Below are 26,621 nucleotides of genomic sequence, written 5' to 3' on the forward strand. Positions count from 1 at the left end.
ACTGTTGGTTGCTTAAGAGGCCCCATAGGCAGATTAGCTCTTCTAGTCCAAGACAAAGCTCAGATTATAGAGGCAGTGCCATTTCACATCCTCTGAACACCCACAGTCCCGCACAACTCCTACAGATTAAGCTGTGATGAAGCTCCACTGTGATGATGATGATGCTCCCGTGTGCACATTTTATTACCAACAGTCATGGAGGTCATGCTGAGCAGGGAGGGGATGATACGGATCAATAGCACTGTAGTGTAACATGGGTAAAAAAAGCCATCAGGGGAGATCAGGTAGAGAACATGAAGGTCCAGTCACACTGAATGGATTCATTTTTACCAACAAGTGCTTTAAAGAGAGCTCCTGCTTGGCACAAACACCTGTGTGCCTTCAGAGACTCAACTTCCATCAAATATTTGTTTTTTAATTAAGGCACAAGTGCACAGGCAGCAGTCTGTGTTCAGAAAAACCCAAAACATTTGATTCAAATTTAGAACAAAAACACCACAGTGGGAGGGAAACAGAGAAACTGGCTTTCTTTTTTCCACTATAACTGTGTTTACAGGCCGTTCCAGTCTTTATCTGTCTCACACACTCGACCAAATAACAAACACAAAATAAAAAAAGAACATCTCACATAAATAAATACAGAAAGAATCCAAAAGTAGCTATATTAGTAGTGAAACAAACAAGAAAAGCATTTAAAAACCAAACGTGTAAAATCAGTCAGTGCGTGATCACATTGCTCCGCCCATCAAAAAGTGACCTGTGTGAATATCACCATCTCATTTATAGGACTGATGAACGTTGGTTGGAACATTTGTAGTCCAATCATACTTCACAGACATCTTTAATCCTTCACTGAGTCAGGCTGTTGTTCTCACGAGCCTCAAACTCTCCACCATCATTCCTGTGCTGAAGTAGTCGTGTCCCTCCTGCATGAAGGACGACTGTCCGGTCCCACTCACCTCCATCATTATGAAGAGCTTTGAACAGTTAGTCATGCATCAAATCAAAACTTCCCTCCAACCTGGATCCATGTCAGTCACATACCGCTCAAACCGCTCGACCGATGATGTGATTTCAACTGCCCTCTTATTCAGCCCTCACACATCTGGACACTCATACGTTAGAATGATGTTCACAGACTTCAGCGTTCAACACCATCTTTCCCCAGCAACTCATTCACAAACTGGATCTGCTGGGCATCAGCACCTCGCTGTGTCACTGGCTGCTGGATGTCCTGAGAGGAAGACAGCAGACAGGTCGGCAGCAACACCTCCAGCACAAGAACACTGAACACAGGCTCCCCAAGGATGTGTGTCGAGCCCCTTCTCTTCACTCTGCCTCTCATTTCTTATCATTTTCAGTGTTTTAAAAGGTGAAGTGTTCAAAAGAACAACAGCACCTGATCTCTGCTGAGGTGTTAAAGAGCTCTTATTTTAGGATGTGATGATGAGACAGCATACAAACTTACAACTACATGATAATAACACATTTGTAATACACAACATTTGGCTTGTAATTGGTGACATCTGTAACACCACATTTGTGATTGAGACCTTTTGAGGTCAACATGGTGACTGAGGACAACGGGTCCTGCAGAGTCAGTAGTTTCTATTCAGCTGTTTTGTTTTCATGTCTTCTCCTCCATCATCAGTTATCAGGAGAGCCGACAGTCAAAGTGCAAGAAGTCAAAGAAACACAGAGATTCTCCTTACAGAGCAGACGCAGCACAGATGTTTCCTTCATCGTCCTTCTCACTCATTTCAGCTTCTTTTCATTTCTGTCACTGACACCAAGTAAAGCCGCCCTCTTCCTCTGAGCACCAGCTTTTCTATTATTACAAAGAAGAAGAAACCATTAAAACACCAAAGCACAAACACACTGTGGAGCCTGTTTTGTTTTCTTAACACACTTTTACAGACACTGAAAGCACAAAGCTGCTCCACAAACACAGGATTAAGAAAAGAAGCAGATTTCTGTCAGGAAGCATATCTGGAAGAATATTCAGGCCCAATCTGACACACAGACCATAATAATAAAAGTGGAGAATGATCAGAATCATTTCAGAATTTACAAATAAATCAAGATTCAGTTTTGGCAGCAGAGCACAGGGATGCACATGAGACTGAAAATCAAGTCTTCTGCATCTTTGTAAGTCCTGTGACTGTCTGGCAGTCGGTGACCTTCACCTCTGATGAAAAACTGAAATGAGATCTTTTCTCAGCTGATTTTAAAAAAGAAATGTGAGTAATGATCCAATCAATCATTGTTATTGTTGGCCAATACTGTGAAGACCGAACTAGGATTCACGTGAACACTGAGATTCAAAGTATCATTAAATGATTATTGTCATACAGGCTAAATGACAGATACAGTATTTTTCTATTTTGTCTCGTATGTTATTCTGTTTATCTGATTCTATTGTTTCCCCTTGAAATCTCCTCCAGTTTGCGCTGATCCAGGACGTCACAGGTCTTGGACTCAGTCGTGGAGACGATGGTCTGGTAGCGAACACAGATCTTCTCCACGCCCTCCACCTGAAACACACCTGAGCTCAGTTTGAATCCGTCTCATTTCTGGAAAATAGACTTTTGACACGATTAATAAATAATAAAAGGAGGAAATACATTTATACAAAATCATTACAAATGTCCATTCATCACTGGAGCTTTGCATCGACTTTAATTCGACCATTTTTATATTATAAATGTCTTATTATAATTATTATTGTGCATTGATGAATATCTGATGGAGTCACTTGTTTCTGACAATCATCCACCTTCATGCTCTGCAGAGCAGCCAGGCTCTCCAGCGTGGACGCCATGTCGGCCATCTTCTCCAGACGGCGGCAGAAAGAGTCAAACTTCCCGAAGATGTAGTTCTCCCTGAAAACACGCACACACGTGTGTAAAGGTTAGCGTGACGCTGCTGACACGCTCTGACTCAGAGTCAGTTACTGATCACCTGAAGTCAAACTGTCTGTTCTCAGGTTTCCTCTCAGTTTGTCTCTGACACTGTGGAAGCTTCGCTGATACGCCGCATTCAGATTACAGCAGTCAGAGACTCACTGCAGCAGCCTGACACACACACACACACACACACACACACACACACACCACACACACACACACACACACACACACACAGTTACAGCTATTCAAACGCTGTTTGCTTGTATTCGTGTCAGTGCTGATGTTGTACTTGCACATAAACTCTACATTGGACTCTGATGTGTCGCGCCATACCTGCCACCTACTGGTCAGCCAGTGTAAGTGCACAAAACATTTCTTCAAACCAAGATGGAAAAATACATGTTTAAAAAAATGAAGTTCAAAAATCTTTTTTCATCCCTAAAGATGAATAAAAATACTAAAGAATAAATCCTGATTGATGTCGTCATAATTCATGCATGAAAGGGTTAAAAACTATTATACAAACAAACACATGAATATTTTGGAACGTTTCAACTTCAAAGAGCAGAAAGAGAAAGAACAGAAAGTTATATTGTGTAAAAGTGGTTTTGTCCTGAAGTCTCAGAGTGGAGACTAAACTGTTGCAGGTCTGAGGAGCTTCTGTCCACAGACGTCAGATCATGTTTGATAAACTGAGTTTAAAGTGAAACCTGTAAATGCTGACGCTGCAGGAGATCCAGCTGAGAGGACGCGTCTACCTGTTGAAGGTCACCGTGCGGCTCTTCCAGTGCTCCAGCTCGACCGACGGCCCGACGTCGTCGGCCTCTTTCCTCATCTGCTCGCGCTCCGTCAGCACCTGCTTGATTTGATTGGTCCACAGGGTCGACACCTCCTCCAGACGCTCCACCAGCTCACTGTTATTGGCTGAGAGCGAAACACACGAGTTCCTCTAAACACACGTGAACACGGACTCATTATTTCAAAGAAGCCATCGTCTCAGGTCAGATGCTTCCTTCAGCTTCCACAGAAGCTTCCGAGGACAGGAAGGACCGGACGTGTGGACACGAGGCGCCGTCCTGCACAGAGCCCCACGACTGGGCACAGGGTCAAAGGTCAGCAATAACAACAAAGGTTAATGTGTTTCCTGTTTCACTTTTTACCTTATTCACAGCCAAAAGCATCAGGAGGAGCACTGCACACAAATAAGACTTTTCATGGATCATTATGTAACAGCTGCTCTACAGTCAAAGCCCACAAAGAGAAACCAGCAGGTACAGATGAGCCCAAGGTGTGGCCTCCAGTAACGCTGAGAGGAACCTTGGAGTCATGTTTGACCAGGACATGTCCTTCAAGGTTATGGCCTTCTCAGTGGTTCTCAGGAAGAACAGACGTTTCCCCAGTAAAGGCTGGAAATACAGAACATGATGGAGTTCAGGTTCCTTTAACGTGACGCAGACAGAGCACTTCCTCTGCACTCTGTCACCAAAGTTCACCGTGCAAAGCAAAACCTTTCATGGGCTTTAAAGACGGGGTGGTTGGAGAGCTCTGCAGGCTGCTGGTTACCAGTGATGGGAGTAACTGGCGCTACTTTTTTCAGTAAAGAGTAATCTAATTACTATTCCTATCGTTACAACGCCGTTACAATTACTAACAAGAAAATGTGGGGCGGTCCGTTACTATTTTTCAACAAACAGACGGTTGAAGCTGTGTTCAGCTTACAGCAGCTTATATCAGCTGCAGGAAGTAGCTGTAAGTAATCTGGGCGCTGCAGCTTTAAGCAGCTGTGCGCTCCCGCAGACAGACCATCACTTTTTGGCACAACAGCTGGAGCTCAGGGGGCAAAAGAATCGCAGGAGTGCTGCTGTTTGACTGAGGAAGAATAAAGGAGTCGTGGTCAATCACATGACCACTTACAGACAAAGCAACAAGGTGACATATACCAGTTTATAAACTGTGTTGATAGGCCAGTAAAACCAGAGTCATGATAAACAATATATACGCCTGTTTGTTCCTCAATAGTTTCATGTTTACTGTCTAAGGACAGCAGCGAGACTCTCTGCTTATGAGCTGCTGTCAGACCTGCAGGTATCAGGCTGTGATCTTCTCCTTTATACTGGACACTAATTATTATTTTGGAGTCGCACAAATAATTTGTGTGGCGTCTTATTGAATGCAGAACAGCTGATTGTTCTGGAAATAGTTTAATGGTTATTAAAAAAAAGGGTAAAAGGTAAATGGCTGCAAATAACTTTGTTGTTTGCAAAACTTGTGTGTATAATTTCCAAGTTTATATTTACATTTAAAGTTATGAAAATGATTCATTAAACATGTTTGTGGTTGTTACAGTAAAAAATATAACTTTTTTATTTTCTGTCTGATTTTACATCAATTGTGTTAATACAGTTTGTCAAAATGAAAACACAACTGCAGATTCAGACACGTGAGGTTGTGCTGAAAAGAATGAGACCAAACAAGACAAAGTAAATAATTTTTAAAGGTAAATGTAGAGGAAACATCAAAAGTTGTCACGGCTGGGGCAGCAGTCGTGTGGTGGAATGAACGAGGACCCAAGATGCAGACGGCGCCACAAGCAACACAGGCAGACACACACTATAAATACACACCAGGTAATGAGGGGATGACACACAGGAGGGGAGCACAGCTGAACCACAAGACAAGACACAAACCTTCAAAGTAAAACAGGAAACACACAGACTGTTTGACAACACAAGGACAGGAACAGAGCACAGAGGACAGACACAGGCAGGGCTGATAAAACACGGAAGCACTAAACATAAGAACCAAACCCTAAGAACTAAAACAAAATCAGAATAAACACCAAACACAAGATGAAACCAAAAGGAAACACAAAACGCTGCGACCCAGGACCCTGACAAAAGGAGTTCACAATGGCCGATTATACCCTGGAGCCCAGAGGGTATTTTTAAAGTAACACAATAGTTACTTTTCCTAGTAATTAATTACATCTAGAACCTTGTCACTCAGTTACTAAGTTACTTTTTTGAAGAAGTAATTAGTGACTATAATGAATTACTTAATTAATTTTGAATGACTATTTGAAAGTAACTGGCCCAACACTGGATATGAGCGAGTTTCCCAGCTGATGCAAACTGGAAAGCTTCTCCTGTTTGAAGTGGATCTATTCAGCTTTTATTTCCTGATTTTAAGCATCAACAAAGTTTCTAAAAACAAGCAACAGTTTGTCATCAGTCATAAACTCTGACGTCACAGGAGTGTTTTTATTCCTGTCCCATGTTTGAACGTTTCTGCATATCAGAGCTGCCAACACGGCACCGACTCAGGCTGGAACTGACTTTAAATACTTCATCATTCATGATCCTGTTAAAACCACATCCAGGGGAAATGTTATTAGCATGTAGCCTTTAGCTCATGTTCTGATTGCTGCTCCTCCATGTTTGTAGTCCTTTTTTCTGTGAATAAGTGTTTGTGGAGCTTTGAGCTCCTCGGACTTCGGCCTCTTGACCTCCTGATGTTCAGCCTGCAGCTGTCAGTCATCCAGTGTTTGCTCAGAGACTTTAATCACCTCGTTAACCAAACAAAGCAGCACAGTTTGATCCATGGAAACACAAACACGCTCAGGCTCATCATCTCTGAACAGGACGATGATGAATCGTAGGCTCGGGATTGTTTGGAGCTCAAAGAGAAATCAGATACATCAGAATACAAAAACCCCGAGAGGTGGATCAATGTGACGTCACACACCTGAGCTCTGAGTCCTCGAGTCTGATCCAGGCTCGTGCTTTAAGACACGTTTCTGTGTAACCCTCAGCTCAGGTGTGTTCAGGACATTTGCTTGGAAGAAGCCGTCTCCACCTCAGCTGTCAGGTTTATCCAGAGAACGGCCGTCCTGACTTCCAGCAGCCCCACAGTCCTCGTTTCTAATAAACTGGCATCACTGAAATGAACTGTCTGCCTCGCTGTTCAATAATCTGCTCTTTGCCAATTTCCCAGCAGAAGCTTCCACTCATATCAGCATTTTTCTGTGATTCTCACATGAACTAAACATAAAAAACTGAAGCCAACCTCAGAGTTCCCCGTAGTGAGGAAGAGTTTCCTCTGAGCCACAGCTGAGTTTGATGCGTCCACAAAGGAAGACTGACGGGAGGACAGACTCTGGGAGAAAGGCAGATATTAAAAGCTATGAAAACAAAGTACGCTGCAACAAACAGGACAGCAGATTATGAAGAGCGGTTAGACCTTCATGTGTCAGTCATTGAAATGGGATCAAAGTTACCTGTTTGACATCCTGATAGAAGAAAATCAGCTTCTTGGATCCGTTTGCAGCAAAGAATTCATGGATCAGACTGAACTGGAAGAATCAGACATTAATGACTCAAAGGTTCAACTCTGAGGAAGGATCACGTCTCTGAACTTACTCTGTCATCAGAGACGATGGCGTCTTCCACCGCCGCCTCCTCCAGGCTGCCGGCGTCTGCCAGCCTGCTCATCAGGTATTTATGTCGGGCATCCAGAGCTGCCCGCCGTTCCTCCTTCACGGCTCTCGCCTGTTTGGCTACTTCTCTCCTCGCCTCATTGGACAGCAGCATCGTCCTTTTACCAGACACCTGGAGAAACATCAGCTCAGTCTACAGACGCAGAGACCAGTGAGAGCTTGGCCCAAACATCTGCAGGTTTCTGAGGACCACGTTTGACCCTGACTGGAGGCATCGATTCTGAGTGTGACTGCCTAAACTGAGCTACTGTCCCCCCTCCACTGAGACGTTGTCCTGTGATGTGTCATGGGGGGAAGTGTTCCTCACGGTTGGACTCGTGACAAGTTCAGTCAGTTTATTCAAACATTAAAAAGACGCATTTTCAGTCTCTGGATTTCAGCAGAAACAAATGTGAACACAGCACTTTTTGATTGAGTATAAAAGGATGAAAGAGTCAGTGATTAGTAACATTGTTGCTGACTGATGCTGTTGTAGAGCTGTCTTTGGATCCTCACCTTCCTGGAAGCCTTCCCTGGATCGCTCATATATCATTAACTTGTTTGTGTTCAGTAGAATCAGGTGTTGTGGATGCAGGTCGTAGCTGTGTGAGGCCTGTACAGTCAGCGCTGTGTGAGCGCTGTGTAACGTTAGCTTAGACTTCTTTCTGTTGTTATCATCCTTCAGGTTAATGTTGTTGTCATTATGCATCACAGGAAGTGTGGGTGGCTGTTAGCCTCACAGCTCATGGAGAGTTGCTGCTGCTCTGCCTCCTCTTTGATGTTTCTGCTCTTTGTGGCTTTGTGTTACTTTGTGTCGTGTCTGAAACAAAGTGAGTCCATGTTACTAACTGTAGTCGGCTCTCTGTCTCGTGCACAGCTGACTGTTGTCTGAATGAAAGTATTTTTATACTTTGTGTAATCTGTTGGGTCTTTGAGCCCTTTTTAAACAGCATATGAGCCATATGTATGTGTGTATATGAAAGGTTGTTTGTAAGACATCAAATTGTTGCTTATTCTAGAGCTGCTGCTGTGCCTGATTGGTCTACTCGCTCTAAACTGAAGGTTGACTTGATTCTTTTGGTTTTTTACATTTTGTCAATAAACCAACTTCTTTATGATTTGAACGGCGTCTCTGACGTGTCACAGGCCTGTCAGCTTTCTTGGTGATTGGTGTAGTTTTGAGCTTCATGCTCTGGCTGTTGTTGGGTTTTCCTCTTTCATATTAAAGCTTTTGTCCTACATTTGGCTCTAAAGTCTAATTCTAATCCCAGCACTGTGTCTGGGTGTGTGATGGTTGTTTTCCTGCTCTTTCTCATGAAACAGTCACAACATTCTCAGTCCAACTTTCACTCTTTGCTGCGTTTGCTGCAGCTGCAGTGAACATGGTGCCGTTTGCCTTTAAGAAAGTTGTGCACAAAGGCTTTTTCTCTAGCAGACAGCTGTGTGGCTAAAAGTCAGATCATTTTTTACCACCTCAGTCACACTGGACTGAAACAAGAGTGAAACTAGGAAGAATCAGAGTTTGTCCAGTGACTGCACTGATTTTCTTCATATTCACAAACTGATTCTAAGTAGTTGCATCAGCCAGCTAATCACCCGGACACTGAGCGTCCAACACGCTCCCTGAAGGGAAACGATTACATCCTCCAAACAATCACAATCTGTCTCTGAACGACTGGAATTATTCTCTGATTTGTCAATAACTGGAATTTATCAATGCAGACACGTTGCCAACATGATGAAGTCAGTCTGAGTCGCATCTCTTTGGCTAACTTAACTCAAGTGGTTGCCGACTATTCTGGTTCTATTCCCATATAACAGCAGGGCTGCTGAGCACCTCTGTCACTCTGCACTTATGTTCCCAGTTCTCTTTTGTGGAGGAATTTTCCAGGAATTCCTGGGACCAGCTTTCCATGAGAGACCCGATCAGGAGCGACTGTCCTGGACACTCCCAGCATCACAGGGACTCACAAACCCGTCTACCACAGTGAGAAGACTGATGGTCACAGGCCCACATGTAGCTTTAGATCACACGTGTGCACTTCCTGTGGTCACTGCTGTAACTCTAGACTCACCGAGGGGCCAGTGGTTGGTGAGGCAGCAGCAGCTGAAGTCATGTGACTAATGGCTCTCAGCTTCTGTCCTCCTATTCGCCGGTGTCCTTCACCTGTCACACCTGGTCAAGAAAGAGTGAGAATGTTCAGAGCTTTAATGGAAAAGAATATTATTACATATAAAAGGCCTCTAACAAGTATTGTAGTGTTAATCAGGATGAAGTCCATCATGAAGACTTCAGAGTGCTTCAGACAGTCGGTGTTTCATCCACAGAGCCTCCAGTCTGCATATCAAAGGATCCTGAGGAATGACAGTGAACCCCGAGTTCCCCTCATTACATTCATGTGTGTGACTGTGAGGAAAAGGTGATTGTATGAACGTGTGTGAGCGAGTGAATGAGGCTTGTATCAGAGTGGAGATAATGTCAGCGGCACAAGCTGGACGCTGCAGGTGTCACATGTGAATCTGTGCATCAGTGTCTGCACCTTTGTGGAGGTGAAGCTCAGGAGGTTTGGATTTGTTCAAAGCTCTGTCTGCTCCATCTTTCTTTCCCTCAGGCCTCTCCAGATCAGGAAGGAGGTCCTGTTCTCCTTCTCCCTCCTGGATTTCTGGATCCAGGGAAGGATCAAAGTCTCTCAGCCCAGCATCAGAGCTTCTGGCTGGGGGAGGACTGGAAGTTTCAGCTGGAGGCTGAGAGCCTGGATCTGCCATCTGAGTCACAATTCAAATATTCTCAGTAATCTCAAAAAGCAACAGAAAGGTGCCATTTTCATGAGCAGTGGGTTATCCAGCAGTTTGATTCATGTCAGCAGCATTTAGTTTGTAACTGCTGACTCACCTCTGGCTGTGTCCTGCTCTCAGGGTCACAGTGGACACTGTACCTTTGACCGAAGCTGCAAAGACAGTCAGCAGGGGTCTGGATGCATTCAGCACCACGTCCTTGTTGGGCAGACTGGAAACAGTCGATCACGTTTGTCAAAGCTGAATTCAGGGCAAACTAGGCTAAATTAGTGTTTTTAGCTAACAGCTACAATAAGCATAAAAGTTACTGTTGGGATGTTATTTGTTAACAGGGGCGATTTTAGCCCATTTTGGGCTGCAGCAGCATAAAATCCTCAGCAGGCTGGGTAAGCTTGCGTGAGCTCTCTGTGGAGGCTGTTGCAGCTGAGATGGCTCACCCGAGCGGTGCAAACTTAGTTACCTTCAAGGCTCCAGAGTCAGCTGAGGTCAGCAGCTCAGCCTCTGGGGAGGTTACAATCCCTGGAACAGCCAGGTCTCTACAGCCAGAAACAGTCTTTGCATGTGCAGCTTCAGAACCAGACTTGAAGTTCCAGTTAGTGTCCGATGTCCCAGAAACACTCAGGTGCTCACTGAGCAATCTCTTGAGGTCAACACTCAGAAAATCAAACAGTCTTTGAGCCTTTGTGGGAACATTTATCGTCTCTGCTGGAAAGGTGGAAACATCTGGGAGATGCAGCCTTAACACACTGGGCTTCACAAGTCCTTGGAGGCAGCTCACTAAACTCAGGGATGCAGACAAAATCAGCACTTGCAGGAACACAATGTGCCCTCTCACAATGAGCTTGGAAGCATAAACTGAGTTTTCCTCACTGACTGTTTCAGACAGGATTGTGGGAGCAACACAAAAAGCAGCTTCAGCTGGAAACACACAGTTTAGTGTCTTTGCTGCTCACTTTAAGTCACAATAAACAGGAAACTCATTGTGTCTCATGTCAGAATCAAATCACTCATATACAGGAAAGGAAGAGGCGGAGCTTATTTCCTGCAGGGAGCGGTTAGCAGTCTGTGTCTTTCTCATTTCTGACTCCTAAAGAGCTGAAAAACACAGGCTGTTATTGGCTGGCTGACACTGGGATTAATGTCCTTGAAGCCAGCAGTCTTTAATGTCCAGGTTCAGAACGGGCAGGTGAAAAACAGTCCTTTATGTCCTCTGATGTTCAATAAACTGTCCTGATTACTGAGGGAGCAGAGAAAGTGTCTCCATCACTCACCACAGCTGGATGCTCTGAAATCCTGGAATCCAGCTGTGGAGAGGAGCGCCGGCGGCGTGGACGCAGTTTAGTAATCAGGGAACGGGAGGCAGGAGGGAAACACAGCTGGGACCAATTACACACACGAGACAGGAAACAGTAACACAGGACTGTCAAAGTAAAACAGGAAATATAACACAGAGTCCAAAGTAAGGAGACGTGGGACACAGTGAAGACACAGAAACAGAAACCAGAACTATAATCACAAAACAAACTCAGAAACATAAAGAGTGAATCAGCTGATTCAGTGTTTGTGACAAAAACATGGATCCTGGTTAATAACTTTTATTTGTTTGTTTCTGTATTATTTTGTGTATCGTTCTTATGAGCTGTTGTTTTTTCAGTGAAATATTATTTCATTGTTTTAAGCTTTTTGTTGACTTTGAAGTGCTTAAGTTGATATTTTTGAACATTTAATTTGTTCGATTATTGTCGAGTCGATAAAACTGTCAAACGCACAGCTGCTTCCAGCATGGCCGGAGGAGAGGTGGCCGAGCAGACGCACAACACACACAGCTCACAGGTTTGCATTTCTAGATATTGCAGATGTTGCAGAAATTGAGAGTAAAGAACTCAGAGATCCAGCGCTGTCTCCTGCCCCTTATTTATACACCACAACACAACGACAGGCGTAACTCACACAAACGGGTAACATGAGGCTCAGATGCTTTGGACGTGTTCACATATACTGGACACAGAATGATGAAGATGGAGCTGCAGGAAGGAGGAAAAGAGGAAAAACACAGAAAAGATTCACAGATGTGGTGAAAAAGGACACGACAGCTTCTGTTTGTTAGTTTGGTTTTTCTTTATTTGGTAAAGATTCAGAAATAAAGAGAAGATCACATGTTTGAATATTATATTAATGTTCTGTAATTACAACAAGTTGTAAAATCTTTCCAGAGTGAGACAGAGACTGTGCAGAGACTGTAGAAGGACAGAGCAGCAGCAGAGCAGTCCAGATACACTGATGATCCTCTGTCAGATCCAGAGGGACACACAGGGCTGATGCTGGACTCTACATTGTGTCTGACAGTGGAGCTGTTCTCAGAGCAGTTCACTCTGCAGCACTGACAGTCATCTGCACTTCATTCCTCTGTCAGTCACTGCTGGATGAAGCTCTCCTCTCCACCTCCCAGTAACATGGCCCAGTCAGAGCGTCTCTACACACAAGCTGCTGCTGCTTCAACCTCTCTGGATCATCAGGACACAGCTGCTCCTCTCTCAGCACACACACCGTCCTGTTTACCATCATATCCTCCACCTGCAGAGAGAAGGAGGAAGAGCAGAGGAGATAAACGAGTGTTTCCAGAGACTCTTCATCAGCTGTCAGTCAGTGATGCAGCACATCCAGTATAAAGAGCAGCAGGGACGTCAGTGCTGGGACTGTACTAGGACTCATTGTTGCTTCACTTTTTCTAATTTTTGGATTTTTATTGAAGTTGCTGAAAATGTTTTTCCCTCCTAGTTTGAGTTTGGACTTTCATTCATTAGAAGAACCTTGGTGTGTCCACTCTGAGCTCTGTAGGAACCCCAACAACAAGCCCAACAATCCAGATGGACGGTTCCAGCTGTTAACTGGAGGAATTCCATCCAAACATCTGCTCTCACTAAATTCTTCCTCACCTACAGACTGTGTTCTTCACTGCTTTAAACTTGGAAATCAATGCAGTCATTGGTCTGCGTGCTGCTTTGTTCAGAGAGCTGATTGGCTGTTGACAGTGTTTGATCAGAGCGTGTCAGCCGTTACTATGGTGACCATAAAGGTGAGAAACAGGAAGTGTTTGTGTCCAATCCTGAAGCCTGTCACCGTTCTCCTCTCACAGCTTCACTGAGAAGCTGCAGCTTTACAGGAAACACTGGATCTTTGTTTCATACTGACTGTGTTTAGTACAATACTGCTGACAGCACCACCCACTCACTCCATCACTCTACTTACACCAGAGTCTCCAGTCTGTAGTCTGGACTCTGCTGAAGATCAGACAGCTGCTTCACATCTGGATCCTTCAGGTTGTTTCCATACAGGTCCAGCTCTCTCAGATGGGAGGGGTTGGACTTCAGTGCTGCTGCCAGATAATCACAGCTGATCTTTGACAAACCACAGTCGATCAATCTGTATAAAGAATGAAAGATGTAAGTTTATTAGACAAAGTGCTTGAAATCATTCAGTGTTTCATCATCTGTTCAGAGCTGAAGAAGGTTCAGAATGTAGAAGTTTAGAAAATGGAAACTCCAAACAGCTGAAGCCAACAGGAAGCAGCTTCAAACAGGAAACTGTGCAGAGTTTCAGACTATATGTCCTGATGCAGCCAGTTGGATTTTGGAGATTTGAATCTCTGTTCTGTGACTAAGTCCTTGAATCATTTCTTCCAGTTGGTCCAACAAGACAGACTAAGTATTGGACATGTGTTGTGGCTCCATCAGGGGAGCTTCTAAATGTGATGTGATGGCCCCTCTGGGTCTGTCAGGTCACAGCACTGAAGAGAGCTCAAACTGGGCACACAGCTGTTCCAGTCTGGACCAAAGACTCTATACTGGGACTGAGGGACTGCTTTGACTGCACCCACTGGGACTTTTTAAAGGCTCATGTTCTCACTTAGATCATCGATTTCTACTGACATTTCTTTCTGGGAAAAATGGGGATTACTTTGCAAACAGGAAGTATTTTCCCCAATAAGCAGCCCTGGATTAGTAAATCACTCCAACATGTTCTCAGGCAGAAGAAGCTGTCTTGTTATGAGGGAGAGAAGAAAAAGATTAAGGCACAGAAACCTGTTGAAAGAGAGATAAAGCAGCTAAAATCAGGTGTAAAAGTAAAGCAGAGGATGAGCTGAATAAAGGACACTCAAGGCTGGCTTGGAAAGGAATGAAGTCCATGGTGGGGATGCAGAACAAGGAGCAAAGATGAATGTGATGCTGAATCAGCAGAAGACTTGGACTCATTTGATTCCAGCTTTGATATCATTGATTTCAATGAAGAGCTTTGTGATTGTAGCAAAGGGCTGGTAGCTCTGAGAGTCCCACTGATGAGGTGTTTGTGTGGAAATCTCTTAGTGGGACCAAAGAGAGAAAAAGCCCTGGTCCTGATGCTGTGGGAGGGAAATGATTGAAGTGTGTAATAATGTGAATTATTGTTTGCAAGATGTTTTGTTCCACAATAGATTGTGTTGCTGCACGGACGTTTTAGAGTGTCACACAAGTAAGGATGGTTAGGCTGTATGTTGCTGTTGTACATGGCAGAGGACCAATCTGAGTCGCATGACTTGTTAATAAAACTTACTACCCCGTTGGGTGGGAAATAGATATTCTGGAGTCTGTCGTGAATGAGACCAGAATATAACATGGTGGCAGCGGAGCAAGCTGCACGGCCGGAGTGAACCCCCGAGAGACGCCTGTCGGAGCGGTGAGCAACTAGCGGCTAATCGAGTTAGCACCGCCGCGAGGCATGGAGGGCCTTAAATCGCCGCCGAAGCTGGTATTGGACTCCAGTAACCTATCACGGACATGGAAGACCTGGAGGGACGAGTTTATGCTCTATGTGGAGCTGACCATGGACTCAGACGGCGAACAGAAAAAAGTAAGCTTGTTCAGTTATCTCGTTGGTGAGAGCGGCAGGGAGCTGCTAGACACGCTAATGGGCGACACAGCGAGAGATCGGTGGACAGTTAAGGACATTATTGAGAAGTTTGACAATCATTGCAATCCTGTAGTTAATGAAACTGTGGAGCGTTATCGGTTCTTCACGAGAAACCAAGGCGCCAGTGAGACAATCGACAGCTATGTGACGGAGTTAAAGCTGCTGACAAAAACGTGCAATTTTGGAGTAATAAGAGACTGCTGCGTGAGAAAAACATGACACTGGATGCATGCATACAGCACTGCAGAGCCGCGGAGCTGTCGCGGGAAAACAGCAAAACCATTTCGGGAGCTGCAGTGGAGGAGGTGCATGCTGTGCGTGGAGCTGCGCGCCAGAAACGGATCGGCGACGCAGTGGACTGTAAGTTTTGTGGCAGAACACATGAAAAAAAGAAAGAAAAATGTCCAGCATACAGGAAGAAATGTAAAAAGTGTGGCAGAGAAAACCACTTTGCAGTTAAATGCATGGCATGTTCAGAGCAGAAGAGAAGGACGAATGTACACAACGTGACAGCATGTGAGAGTGATGAGTATGAGGACGTTCTCTGTGTTACAGAGGCAGACACACATGCTTCAACTACAAAGAACACTGACAAAGAGAGAGGCACTCAACTCTTTGCAGGCATGCTGATGGGCAAAGAGATTGTAAATTTTCAGATTGACTGTGGTGCCAGTTGTAATGTAATGCCAATCCACATGCTAAGCCCGAACACACAGTTGGAGGACACACAGACAGTGTTGATGATGTACAACAAAAGTAAGATAAAGCCGTTGGGAAAATGCAAAGTTAAGCTACGTAACCCGAGAAATCAGAAACTGTATCGGTTGGAGTTTCAAGTGGTTGACAAAGACTGTAAAGTACCACTGCTGGGCAAGAGAGCCAGCGAAGCGATGAAACTCATAAAAGTACACTATGAAAACATCTTGAAACTGGACAGCATCGTTACTTCAGAGCACCCAACAGCCAATGAGTGGAACATGGATCAGATTAAAGCAGAGTATGCCGATGTCTTCACAGGAGATGGCTGTTTGGAGGGAGAGTTAAGGCTCGAGGTGGATGAAACTGTGAAACCAGTGCAGTTACCAAAACGGCGTGTCCCTATTGCAACGATAAAGCCGTTAAAAAAAGGAGCTGCAAGATCTTCAGCGCAGAGGGATCATTACACCAGTAGAATGCAGCACAGACTGGATCAGTGGGATGGTTGTGGTCCAAAAGCAGAGTGGGGACTTAAGAGTGTGCATAGATCCAAAACCCTTAAACAAAGCCCTACAACGGAGCCTGTTGTGCTATGACCGATCAGCACGAGACATGGACTCTTTGAAGCTAGGGGACAGTGTCAGAGTTCAGCCTTTTGACCGCCATTCCACTTGGAGCAGGGGAGTGGTGATTGGGACTGTTGACCCGAGGTCCTATGAGGTTCAGTTGGACTCTGGAAGTGTCCTGAGGAGGAATCGGAGGCACCTGAGACATGCAGGCGTGATGGATCAAGAAAATGCCATAACAGTCACTCGGGCACTGAGCAGCTCAGTGACAGCTCCTTCAGACACTCGTGAGCGGCAGATCAAGACTGACGAGGTGTCAGGGGGTGTCAGGACAAGGTCAGGCCGCAAAGTGGTTCCACCACTTCGGTACAAGGACTATGTTACATAATGAGGATTTATTGTTTATTGTTTGAGGGGAAGAGTTGTGTATTCTGTGGATATTGATGTTCACTACAGCTTACAGAAATGTACATGTTTGAATAAGTGGAATGCTCTTGTATTCTTTGAGTGTTTCATATTGTTTGGTCCTTCAGTGAGAAGAAGGACAAAAAAAAAAAGAAAGAGAAGGGATGTAATAATGTGAATTATTGTTTGCAAGATGTTTTGTTCCACAATAGATTGTGTTGCTGCACGGACGTTTTAGAGTGTCACACAAGTAAGGATGGTTAGGCTGTATGTTGCTGTTGTACATGGCAGAGGACCAATCTGAGTCGCATGACTTGTTAATAAAACTTACTACCCCGTTGGGTGGGAAATAGATATTCTGGAGTCTGTCGTGAATGAGACCAGAATATAACAAAGTGTGCTGTGAGGAACTGACTGGGAGATTTTCACACATTTTCCAGTCCTCCTGGGAACAACAGCAAGTTCCCAGCATATGGAAACAAAGGTTAAGTGTCCTATGGCACTCAGTGATGGTGGTGCTGTGGCCCCACCACCTCCACCTCTTTGTAAAGGAACTAACTGTAATCTGAAGCTTCAAATGGAACTAAGACTTCCTCCACTAGGTGGCAGTGTCTGATGAGAAAGTGTTAGTGGAGCTGGCCTGGAGTCAGAAACAGGAAGATGCAGGATTTGGGCTGAAATGGGGAAAAGTGGTTAGCACTAGTGCCTTAAAGCAAGAAGGTTGTAGGTTGAAGCTTGTTGGTCAGCTGGGCCTTTCTGTGGAGGTTGGATGTTCTCCCACAGTCCAATGAAATGCTGCTTAGGTTCATTGGTGCTTCTAAATTGGCTGTAGGTGTGGATGTGAGAGAGTGCTTCTCTGTCGCTCTCTGTTGGCCCTGTGATGGACTGCTCACCTGTGCAGGTGGACCACGCCTCTTGCCCTATGACAGCTAGGGCACAGGCTGCAGCCCTGTGAGCCTAAGCTGAATAAACAGTTAGCAAAAATGATCCATAGATGGCCTGAAATCCCCCAGTTAGCAGTTTGGTAGATAGCTATGACATGCTAATCCCATCCAGCAGCTGTATTCTACCTGTAAGCTGATCCCTGCTGAGCCAAAGCACTTTTTCATATACAAATTACAACCTTTAATAGAAACCTATTGGTCAGCATCTTATTAGCCTGCTGTTAGCTTCATTCCACAGAAAACTGAGAGAAACTAACAGAGTTGATAAAGAATAAAGAGAAATGTGCTGATTTAAAGCCTTTGAAGTGCTTCAGATGATCTCTGTCCACTTCTGTCCACTCATTCATTCATGTAAGCTTTCTAATGCAGCTTTGATCTTCACAGTCTGCTTGATGAAACTCATTCTAACCCTGAATGTCAGAGTGTTCCTCCTTCTCTTTCCCATCATTCATGCTGGCAGTGGAGGAGATTTGGATGTTGGACTGTGTTTTGGATGATGTGTGTATGTTTGTGTTGGACTGCTGTCTGTAAAGCAAACGCACATTTTGCTTTGGATTTCAGTGTCAGACAGACTTTAAGGTGGAACGAAGAGTTTGAGAGTTTCACAGTGAATTTTCCAGTGGAGGATTTTTCTTCTTCTTTGAAGGTTAGAAATGTGAACATTGTTCTGCTGCAGTCAATGGACTAAACCAGAGAAGAAGAAAACAGACTTTACCATGAAGATCCTCAGTGTGGATCAGTATAATATCAGCCTGATGTCTGCAGTTTAGTGTCAGCACAACTTTCACATCATATTCATCTCAGCACAACTAAAACATGCTGACTGACCTCAGAGTTTCAAGTTTACATCCTGGACTCTCCAGGAAACCACACAGATGCTTCACTCCTGGATCCTGCAGGTTGTCGTTCCAGCTCAGCTCCAGCTCTCTCAGATGGGAGGGGTTGGACTTCAGTGCTGCTGCCAGATAATCACAGCTGATCTCTGACAAATCACAGTTCATCAATCTGTATAAAGAATGAAAGATGTAAGTTTATTAGACAAAGTGCTTGAAATCATTCAGTGTTTCATCATCTGTTCAGAGCTGAAGAAGGTTCAGAATGTAGAAGTTTAGAAAATGGAAACTCCAAACAGCTGAAGCCAACAGGAAGCAGCTTCAAACAAACACAACAAGAGAAAAAACTCTGAATGTTTCACATTAAAGTCGTACATTTCTCATAAAAACAGGACAAAGACTTGAAAAAGTCGTGTTTTTCCTTCCAGGAACCACATGGCTTCACTTTTAAAGGTGAAGTGTGACAGAAATGGACATATTTGAAGTCCAACACCTTTTTCCAGTCACATTATTAAAGCAGACAAACTACAAGCTCATTTTCATTCCAACAAGTCATCTTCTGACCTGGACTAACAACACTGGTCTCTATGTGCAGCTGGCTGTGAGACCAGTGCTCAGGGAGCGTCTACAAAGTGCAACACTGAAAGAACATCACACACTCATTTGCTTCCAGCACTTTCACACAAACATCTACTGTCATTATTGTCACCAAACTCTGTGGATCCTTTATTGCAAATTCAAATGGGATCAAATGGTCAGACAAAAGAGGGTTATGAGGAAATATGATGAAATGTTGTGTATTAGCAGCAAGTTATTGAATCATTTTCCTCAGAAACCAAACAAAATGATTGACAAACATGTTTTTACAAACTCAGTGTTGGACTTGGATCAGCAGGATAAGCTGATGTTTAAAGGCATTTGAGTCTCGCTGTATGAGAGTCCAGTTCTTACTCAATATTTATGGATGATGTTCTTTCAGTGTTGCACTTTGTAGACGCTCCCTGAGCCTCACAGCCAGCTGCACATGGACCAGCTGACATTACCCAGCATTAGAGGCGGCTGTAAAAAATTCATGTTCCCATTTAAATGGTTTTAATTTGAATAAAACGATGTTGATTCATTCAATCCTGAATCGATGTTTAATATAAATGTATTTTGCCAGAATCTCAGGTTAAAGCTCACAAACTATTTCAACAAGCAGCAAACAGCTAAAACAGTAAATGAGAGCAGCTAAACACACAAAGATGGAAACACAGAGCGTGGATCGTTCACTCGACGGCACGTACACGGACACGCCGTCGGGGCTGAAAGTGGACAGCTCACAGATCCTGAAGCTGCAGGTTTCATCTGTCTCCAACCAAAACTGAGTGAAGCAGCAGCAAAAGAAGATCCAAACTCTGCTTCACGTTTGATAAATATGCTCATGAATTCTCTCTGACTTTGGCTGTTCCTGCCTGCACAGCTCTCTCTCTCAGTGTACTCCAAGAACAGCTTCAAACATCTGTTTCTGCATCATTCACTGTTTATTAGCCACCAGTCTGCTGTTGTGTTCAGTGCTGTCGGCCTCTGACAGTAAAGCCTCATTTCTGCTGTTCCATGGAAACTTTTTAAAATGATGACAGATTACAAACTCTCAGCTGTGTCTGTAATCAAACCTCTGTAACTTTGCTTCACTTCAGCAGCATCAGCTCATGTTCACATGTTGATTCATGGTTTGCTTCAGTTTTTGATCGACTGCAGAATATTTTGAAGGTTATCTGCTATAAAAAGCCAGAAGAGGAAAATCTGCTTCATGTGTTTCTGTTTGATCCTCAGTGACTTTGACACAAAGGCCTCTGCTGTGATGATCACACCTCTGATCAAGTCTCACAGTGTCACAACTGATAAATGATCAGAGTTAGAATATTTCTGACTGTCTGCTGTGTGCCGTGACCTTTGACCTGCTAAAGACAGTCAGCTGTGGATTATTCATTGTTGTGTCTGATACTTAGAACTGTGAGGAAGAAGCTACACAGTTAATCAGGGTCCCCTCTCTCTGAATCAGGAAAGGTGGGCAGGCAGCGTGTGGGCCGCGGGCCATACGTTGAGTATCACTGTTTGAAATGTGAACATTTCTGAAATTCCACCAGAACTTAAAACAAGGCTGGATGAACCCATCTGCCAGTTAGAAGTTTCCTTGGCTATAGCTTCGATGCAATCTGGTAAGTGTCCGGGTCCGGATGGTTTTCCGTCAGAATTTTTCAAACACTTCTCTTCATTACTGTCCACGCAGCTTAGTGCAACCCTCACAGACTGCAAGGAACAAGGATCTCTTCCTCGATCATTCTATGAAGCCTGTATTACACTTATTAAAAAGAAAGGAAAAGATCCGTTGGAATGTGCCTCCTATAGACCCATTTCTCTACTGAACACAGACGTTAAAATATTAGCCAAGATACTTGCCCGTAGACTAGAAATAGTTCTTCCAAAAATTTTTTCGAAAGACCAGACAGGCTTCATTAAAGGTCGTCATTCATATTTTAACATAAGGAGGCTATTTAACATAGTCTACTCCAGCTCTACAGACTCTGATGAATGTGTGGTCTCGCTTGATGCTGAAAAGGCCTTTGATCGAGTTGAGTTTGATTATCTCTTTGCAGTCCTTGATAGATTTGGCTTTGGAGCAAAATTTACTTCATGGATCAAATTACTCTATTCTCAACCATCTGCTACAATACGAACTAACCTCCAATTGTCAAAACCTTTCAAACTTCACAGAGGCACACGCCAGGGATGTCCTCTCAGCCCCCTGCTTTTTGATCTGGCCATAGAACCCCTTGCCATTGCGTTCCGCAGTTGCAAAGAGGTACACGGCATTTGGAGAAACAATACAGAACATAAGCTCTCGCTCTATGCAGATGATCTCCTGCTCTTTATTTCTAAGCCCTTAGCCTCACTACCATCTGCATTGAATCTGCTTAGTCAATTTGGTCAGATTTCAGGGTATAAACTGAACCTTAATAAAAGTGAGCTCTTCCCGCTAAGTAGCAAAGCCAGTATGTTAGACTTCACCTGCTTGCCCTTCAGAGTTGAAAGGACAAAAATTACATATTTGGGAATCACAGTGACAAAAAAACATAAAAACTTTTTCACAGAAAATGTGAGTGCATTGCTGAACCAAGTGAAGCGGTCCCTTACCCACTGGACACCACTCTCTATGTCTCAGGTAGGACGTATCAATTCAATTAAAATGACCATTCTACCCAAATTTCTATACCTTTTCCAGGCCACACCCATTTTCATTCCCAACACTTTTTTCAATAAGCTGGACTCTGTCATCTCATCTTATCTGTGGCAGGGTAAACGCCTAAGGCTTAATAAGATGCATCTTCAAAAATCTAAAATTGAGGGTGGGTTTGCACTTCCCAACTTTCGTTTTTATTATTGGGCTGCTAACATACGATGTTTGGTGTTTTGGTATTTTTACCATAATCGGAGTGGTTGTCCTGACTGGGTCACTATGGAATTGCATAGTGACAACAGTATATCCTTACCACCTGCACTTTGTTCTCCACTCTCATCCTCTTCATTCAACTTCATTCCCAACCCTGTAGTGGTGCACTCATTAAAAATATGGGGCCAGTTTAGGAAATATTTTAAACTTTGTGACTTCTCCCTTCTCAGCCCCATTGCATCTAACCATCTCTTTAAACCTTCTACCCAGGATGGTGGGTTTGCGGAGTGGCACAGAAGTGGAATAACTTGCTTCAAGGACCTATTCATAGCCAACAAACTAGCATCATTTGAACAACTTGCTAATAAATATATTCTTCCACCATCACACTTTTTCAGATACTTGCAAGTCAGGCACTTTATTTGTTCCCAGACTTCAGGCTCAAGCCCTCCAGCAGAGCCTACACTACTAGAAACTATCCTACAACTCAATCCCACCAATAGAGGGCTGATTTCCTTGCTTTACAATAAAATGTTAAATTTGACACATACCTCTTCATCCAAGCTCAAGACACTGTGGGAAGAAGACTTAAAACATGACAATCTCTGACGAAACATGGGCCTCTATACTCAAACATGTCAACACAACATCACTATGTGCCCGCCATTGTTTAATCCAGTTCAAAGTGGTGCATAGAGCCCATTTCTCAAAATCCAGATTATCCCGTATCTACCCTGAAATCTCTCCATATTGTGACAGATGCAAAACTGCTGAAGCCTCACTGGTCCACATGTACTGGTCTTGTCCCAATCTCACTCAGTTCTGGTCAGAGGTTTTTCGTACCCTGTCCAGGATTCTCAGTGTGACGCTGGCCCCCGGCCCCCTTCTTGCTCTGTTTGGCATCAGTGGGAATGAGGTGCTTCTACCGGCCTCTAAAAAACAGGCATTATCATTCTGTTCCCTGTTGGCCAGGAGGGCAATCCTACTGAGGTGGCGGGACGCTGCCCCTCCCACTCACAAACAGTGGTTATATGACCTCATGGCCTGTCTAAAACTGGAAAAGATAAGACACTCACTTCAGAACTCCACTGGGAAATTTCAAGACATGTGGGGACCCTTCCTTGATGCTTTTCAAAATCTATAAGAATTTTTCAGCAAACTCTCTTAAGTCAGGTGTGGAAATACAGTGTGCGGGTACAGGAAGTGACCTGGGTGGGAATGAATGGGATTGTTTTGCAGGGATTTTGTTACTTTGGGATATTTTATACATTTGTTTATATTCTCTTTTTTCTCTTTCTTTCGCTTTTTTCTTTTTCTTTTTTTTCTTTTGTTTCACAGCCAAAGATACATTTTTGAACTCATTTCACAGCTTAAATGTACTACTTAACCCTAATGTACAGATCATCTGTAATCATTCTCTTTTCTTTCTGTTTATATGTATAATATATACGTTGATGTTTACGTGTATAAAAGGAAACCTCTTAATAAAAAAGACATTGTTTAAAAAAAATGTGAACATTGTTCTGCTGCAGTCAATGGACGAAACCAGAGAAGAAGAAAACAGACTTTACCATGAAGATCCTCAGTGTGGATCAGTATAATATCAGCCTGATGTCTGCAGTTTAGTGTCAGCACAACTTTCACATCATATTCATCTCAGCACAACTAAAACATGCTGACTGACCTCAGAGTTTCAAGTTTACATCCTGGACTCTCCAGGAAACCACACAGATGCTTCACTCCTGAATCCTGCAGGTTGTTCTTAGTCGAAGACCAGGAGTAGTCATTACTCAGGTCCAGCTCTCTCAGATGGGAGGGGTTGGACTTCAGTGCTGCTGCCAGATAATCACAGCTGATCTCTGACAAATCACAGTCCTCCAATCTGTATAAAGAATGAAAGATGTAAGTTTATTAGACAAAGTGCTTGAAATCATTCAGTGTTTCATCATCTGTTCAGAGCTGAAGAAGGTTCAGAATGTAGAAGTTTAGAAAATGGAAACTCCAAACAGCTGAAGCCAACAGGAAGCAGCTTCAAACAAACACAACAAGAGAAAAAACTCTGAATGTTTCACATTAAAGTCGTACATTTCTCATAAAAACAGGACAAAGACTTGAAAAAGTCGTGTTTTTCCTTCCAGGAACCACATGGCTTCACTTTTAAAGGTGAAGTGTGACAGAAATGGACATATTGAAATCAATGATATCAAAGCTGTAATCAAATGAGTCCAAGTCTTCTGCTGACTCAGCATCACATTCATCTTTGCTCCTTGTTCTGCACCCCCACCATAAACATAAAGAGGCAAAACTCACATTTTCCAAAATCCTCTTTAAGCTTCGACAATAAAGGAAGATAGTTTTATACAAGTCTTTGTGGTTTTCTTGTCACCCAGATGCCCGAGTACTTAAACTTGTTATAGCTGCGTTTAAAAGGGGCTAAAATACACAAAACTCCCCAGTTGTCGTACAGATAGACTTTGCCTCGCTCCTCCCAAAATTCACTTTATATCCAGAAATTGTCCCAAATTCCTTAAGTATGCATTAAGGTGACCTTGAGGCTCTTAAAGGTGCCTATAAATAAAATGTATTATTATTATTATTATTGTAAGTCTATCCAAAAGTTTGCGGAGGCTGTTCGATGGGTTGGAAATAAATAAAATCATGTCGTCGGCATAAAGAGAGACTTCATGTTCGATACCCCCTCGATGTTTTCCCTCAACACCAACACATTGTCTCAGAGCAACAGCTAGCAGTTCAATGGCAAAAAGGAGACAGAGGGCATCCCTGTCCTGGGGGGCAGATTATTGTTAGTCCGGACGGCTGTTAGAGGGGAGCAATACAATACTTTTATCCAAGATACAAAATTAAAGACACATTTTTTAAGCGTATAAAAAAAAAAATCCCATCTCACACAATCCAACGCCTTTTCTGCGTCAAGCCAAATTACAGTTTCCAATGTATCACCTTTAACATGGGTATAAATGATATTTAATAGAGCTCTAATGTTCAAAAAAGAGTGCCTAATAAAGCCCGTCTGGTGAAATAATGGAGGACAAATACTTGTGTAAGCGACGGGCCAACACTTGAGCCAGGATCTTGGTGTCTGTGTTGAACAAAGATATTAAACGACATGAACGACAATCTAAATGGTCTTTTTCCTGTTTTACAATTAAACACATCACTGCTTGATGCATTGTTGGAGGCAACGACTGTGAGAGGAAGGATTCTTCAAAAGTTGATTTTAACAGTGAATTCAGTCGGTCAGAAAACTTTATGAAAAAATCAGATGGATACCCGTCGGGGCAGCAGATTTTCCAGACTGCATGCTCCGTACGGCCGTTTCAATTCCAACATTAGAGACAGGTTCCTCCAGACTAGCGATCGCATCTTCTCCCAAGGAGGGAATATCAAACACCTTATTGAAATCATTGTGGATCTCAAGGATAGTTTGGTTGTCTGTAGACCTTATTCCCTGGTCATTGTGGATCTCAAGGATAGTTTGGTTGTCTGTAGACCTTATTCCCTGGTCATTGTAGATCTCAAGGATAGTTGGTTAGCTGTTCTTAGTCGTAGCTGGTGAGCTGATAACTCGCCTGTTTTTCTCCATGTTCATAAGCGCAGCTGCAACTTTGACTCAGCCTGTTTTGTAGATATGAGATTGTATTCAGTTTGTCATTGTAACCGCTGTGTATATAATACAGGCTCAGGAGAGTGGCTGTACACAGCATGTAGTTTAGTCATTTCATCAGCTAACTGAGAGAGGCGCTCGGTCGCTATTTTATTCTGTTCGGCACAAAATGAAATTATTTGGCCTCTCAGATGCTTTTAGAGATTCCCAAATGACTGATGATGACATCTCTGGGGTCTGATTGATAGAAAAAAAATCTCTTTGAGACCTTTTGTAACTGACAAACTCTTCATCTGCTAACAACACTGAGTTGAATCTCCATGGCTGATAGTTGGAGCAGGCATCAGGAATACACATTGAAAAAACAAGAGGAGAAATCACCAGAGTCTTATAATCACATTCTGTAACTAAAGGGAGATGTTTTTCTATACAAATATATGTTTTATGGACATTAGAAAAAAAGAGTATTGATGTGAAGCAGGATTATGAAATCTCCATACATCAGCCAGCCCATAATTATCAAGAAAGCTCTGAATGACGCATGCTGACTTTGGACTAAGTGTACTTCTGTGTGAACTGTGGTCCATAGCAGATAATGAGCAGTTTAGGTCTCCCTCAAAGATGATATTGTGTGATGACATATTGGGGAGCCGCGCAAAGACATTAGTGAAAAATCTGTGATCGTCCCAATTAGAGGCGTAGATATTTGCTAAGATCAAAGGAAAACCATAAACTATATTTTCTGCACTTAAAATCCTGTAATTTTCTCATAAATCGACAGTGCGCCTTATGGATGAATTCTGGTTGTGCTTACTGACCTCGAACCGATTTTATGTGCTACACGGCGCTCAGAAACCTTTCAAAAGATGTTTTGGTACGACTTTGCTCAGCTACGAGGCCGCACCGCTTGATGGATTGTTGGAGCATTACAGCTACGAGGAGCCTCGCGGAGTGATACGTACTCTGCTTCAACGTAATATTACTGTACTGAGT

General features: G+C 43.4%; 2 protein-coding genes across 2 annotated transcripts in view; both read right to left on the reverse strand.

Annotated features, from left to right (window-relative positions):
• Positions 1-26,621, reverse strand: part of LOC120745011 (protein NLRC3-like) — a 206,014-nt gene that overhangs the window by 152,302 nt on the left and 27,091 nt on the right. The window lies entirely within an intron of this gene.
• On the reverse strand, positions 2,406-11,103 carry LOC120745024 (dynein heavy chain 5, axonemal-like). The gene is made up of 11 exons (XM_040049636.1): positions 10,640-11,103; positions 10,277-10,390; positions 9,924-10,149; positions 9,459-9,559; positions 7,328-7,516; positions 7,186-7,260; positions 6,975-7,064; positions 4,245-4,315; positions 3,668-3,856; positions 2,756-2,882; positions 2,406-2,534 (listed from the first exon to the last, which is right to left on the reverse strand). Exons 3-11 carry the CDS (start codon positions 10,147-10,149, stop codon positions 2,406-2,408), a joined length of 1,197 nt encoding a protein of 398 aa, XP_039905570.1. The 5' UTR covers positions 10,277-10,390; positions 10,640-11,103.

This window comes from Simochromis diagramma, unplaced genomic scaffold (genome assembly GCF_900408965.1).
Source record: "Simochromis diagramma unplaced genomic scaffold, fSimDia1.1 OVJJ01000351.1, whole genome shotgun sequence".
In the NCBI taxonomy this organism is placed as follows: Eukaryota; Metazoa; Chordata; class Actinopteri; order Cichliformes; family Cichlidae; genus Simochromis; species Simochromis diagramma.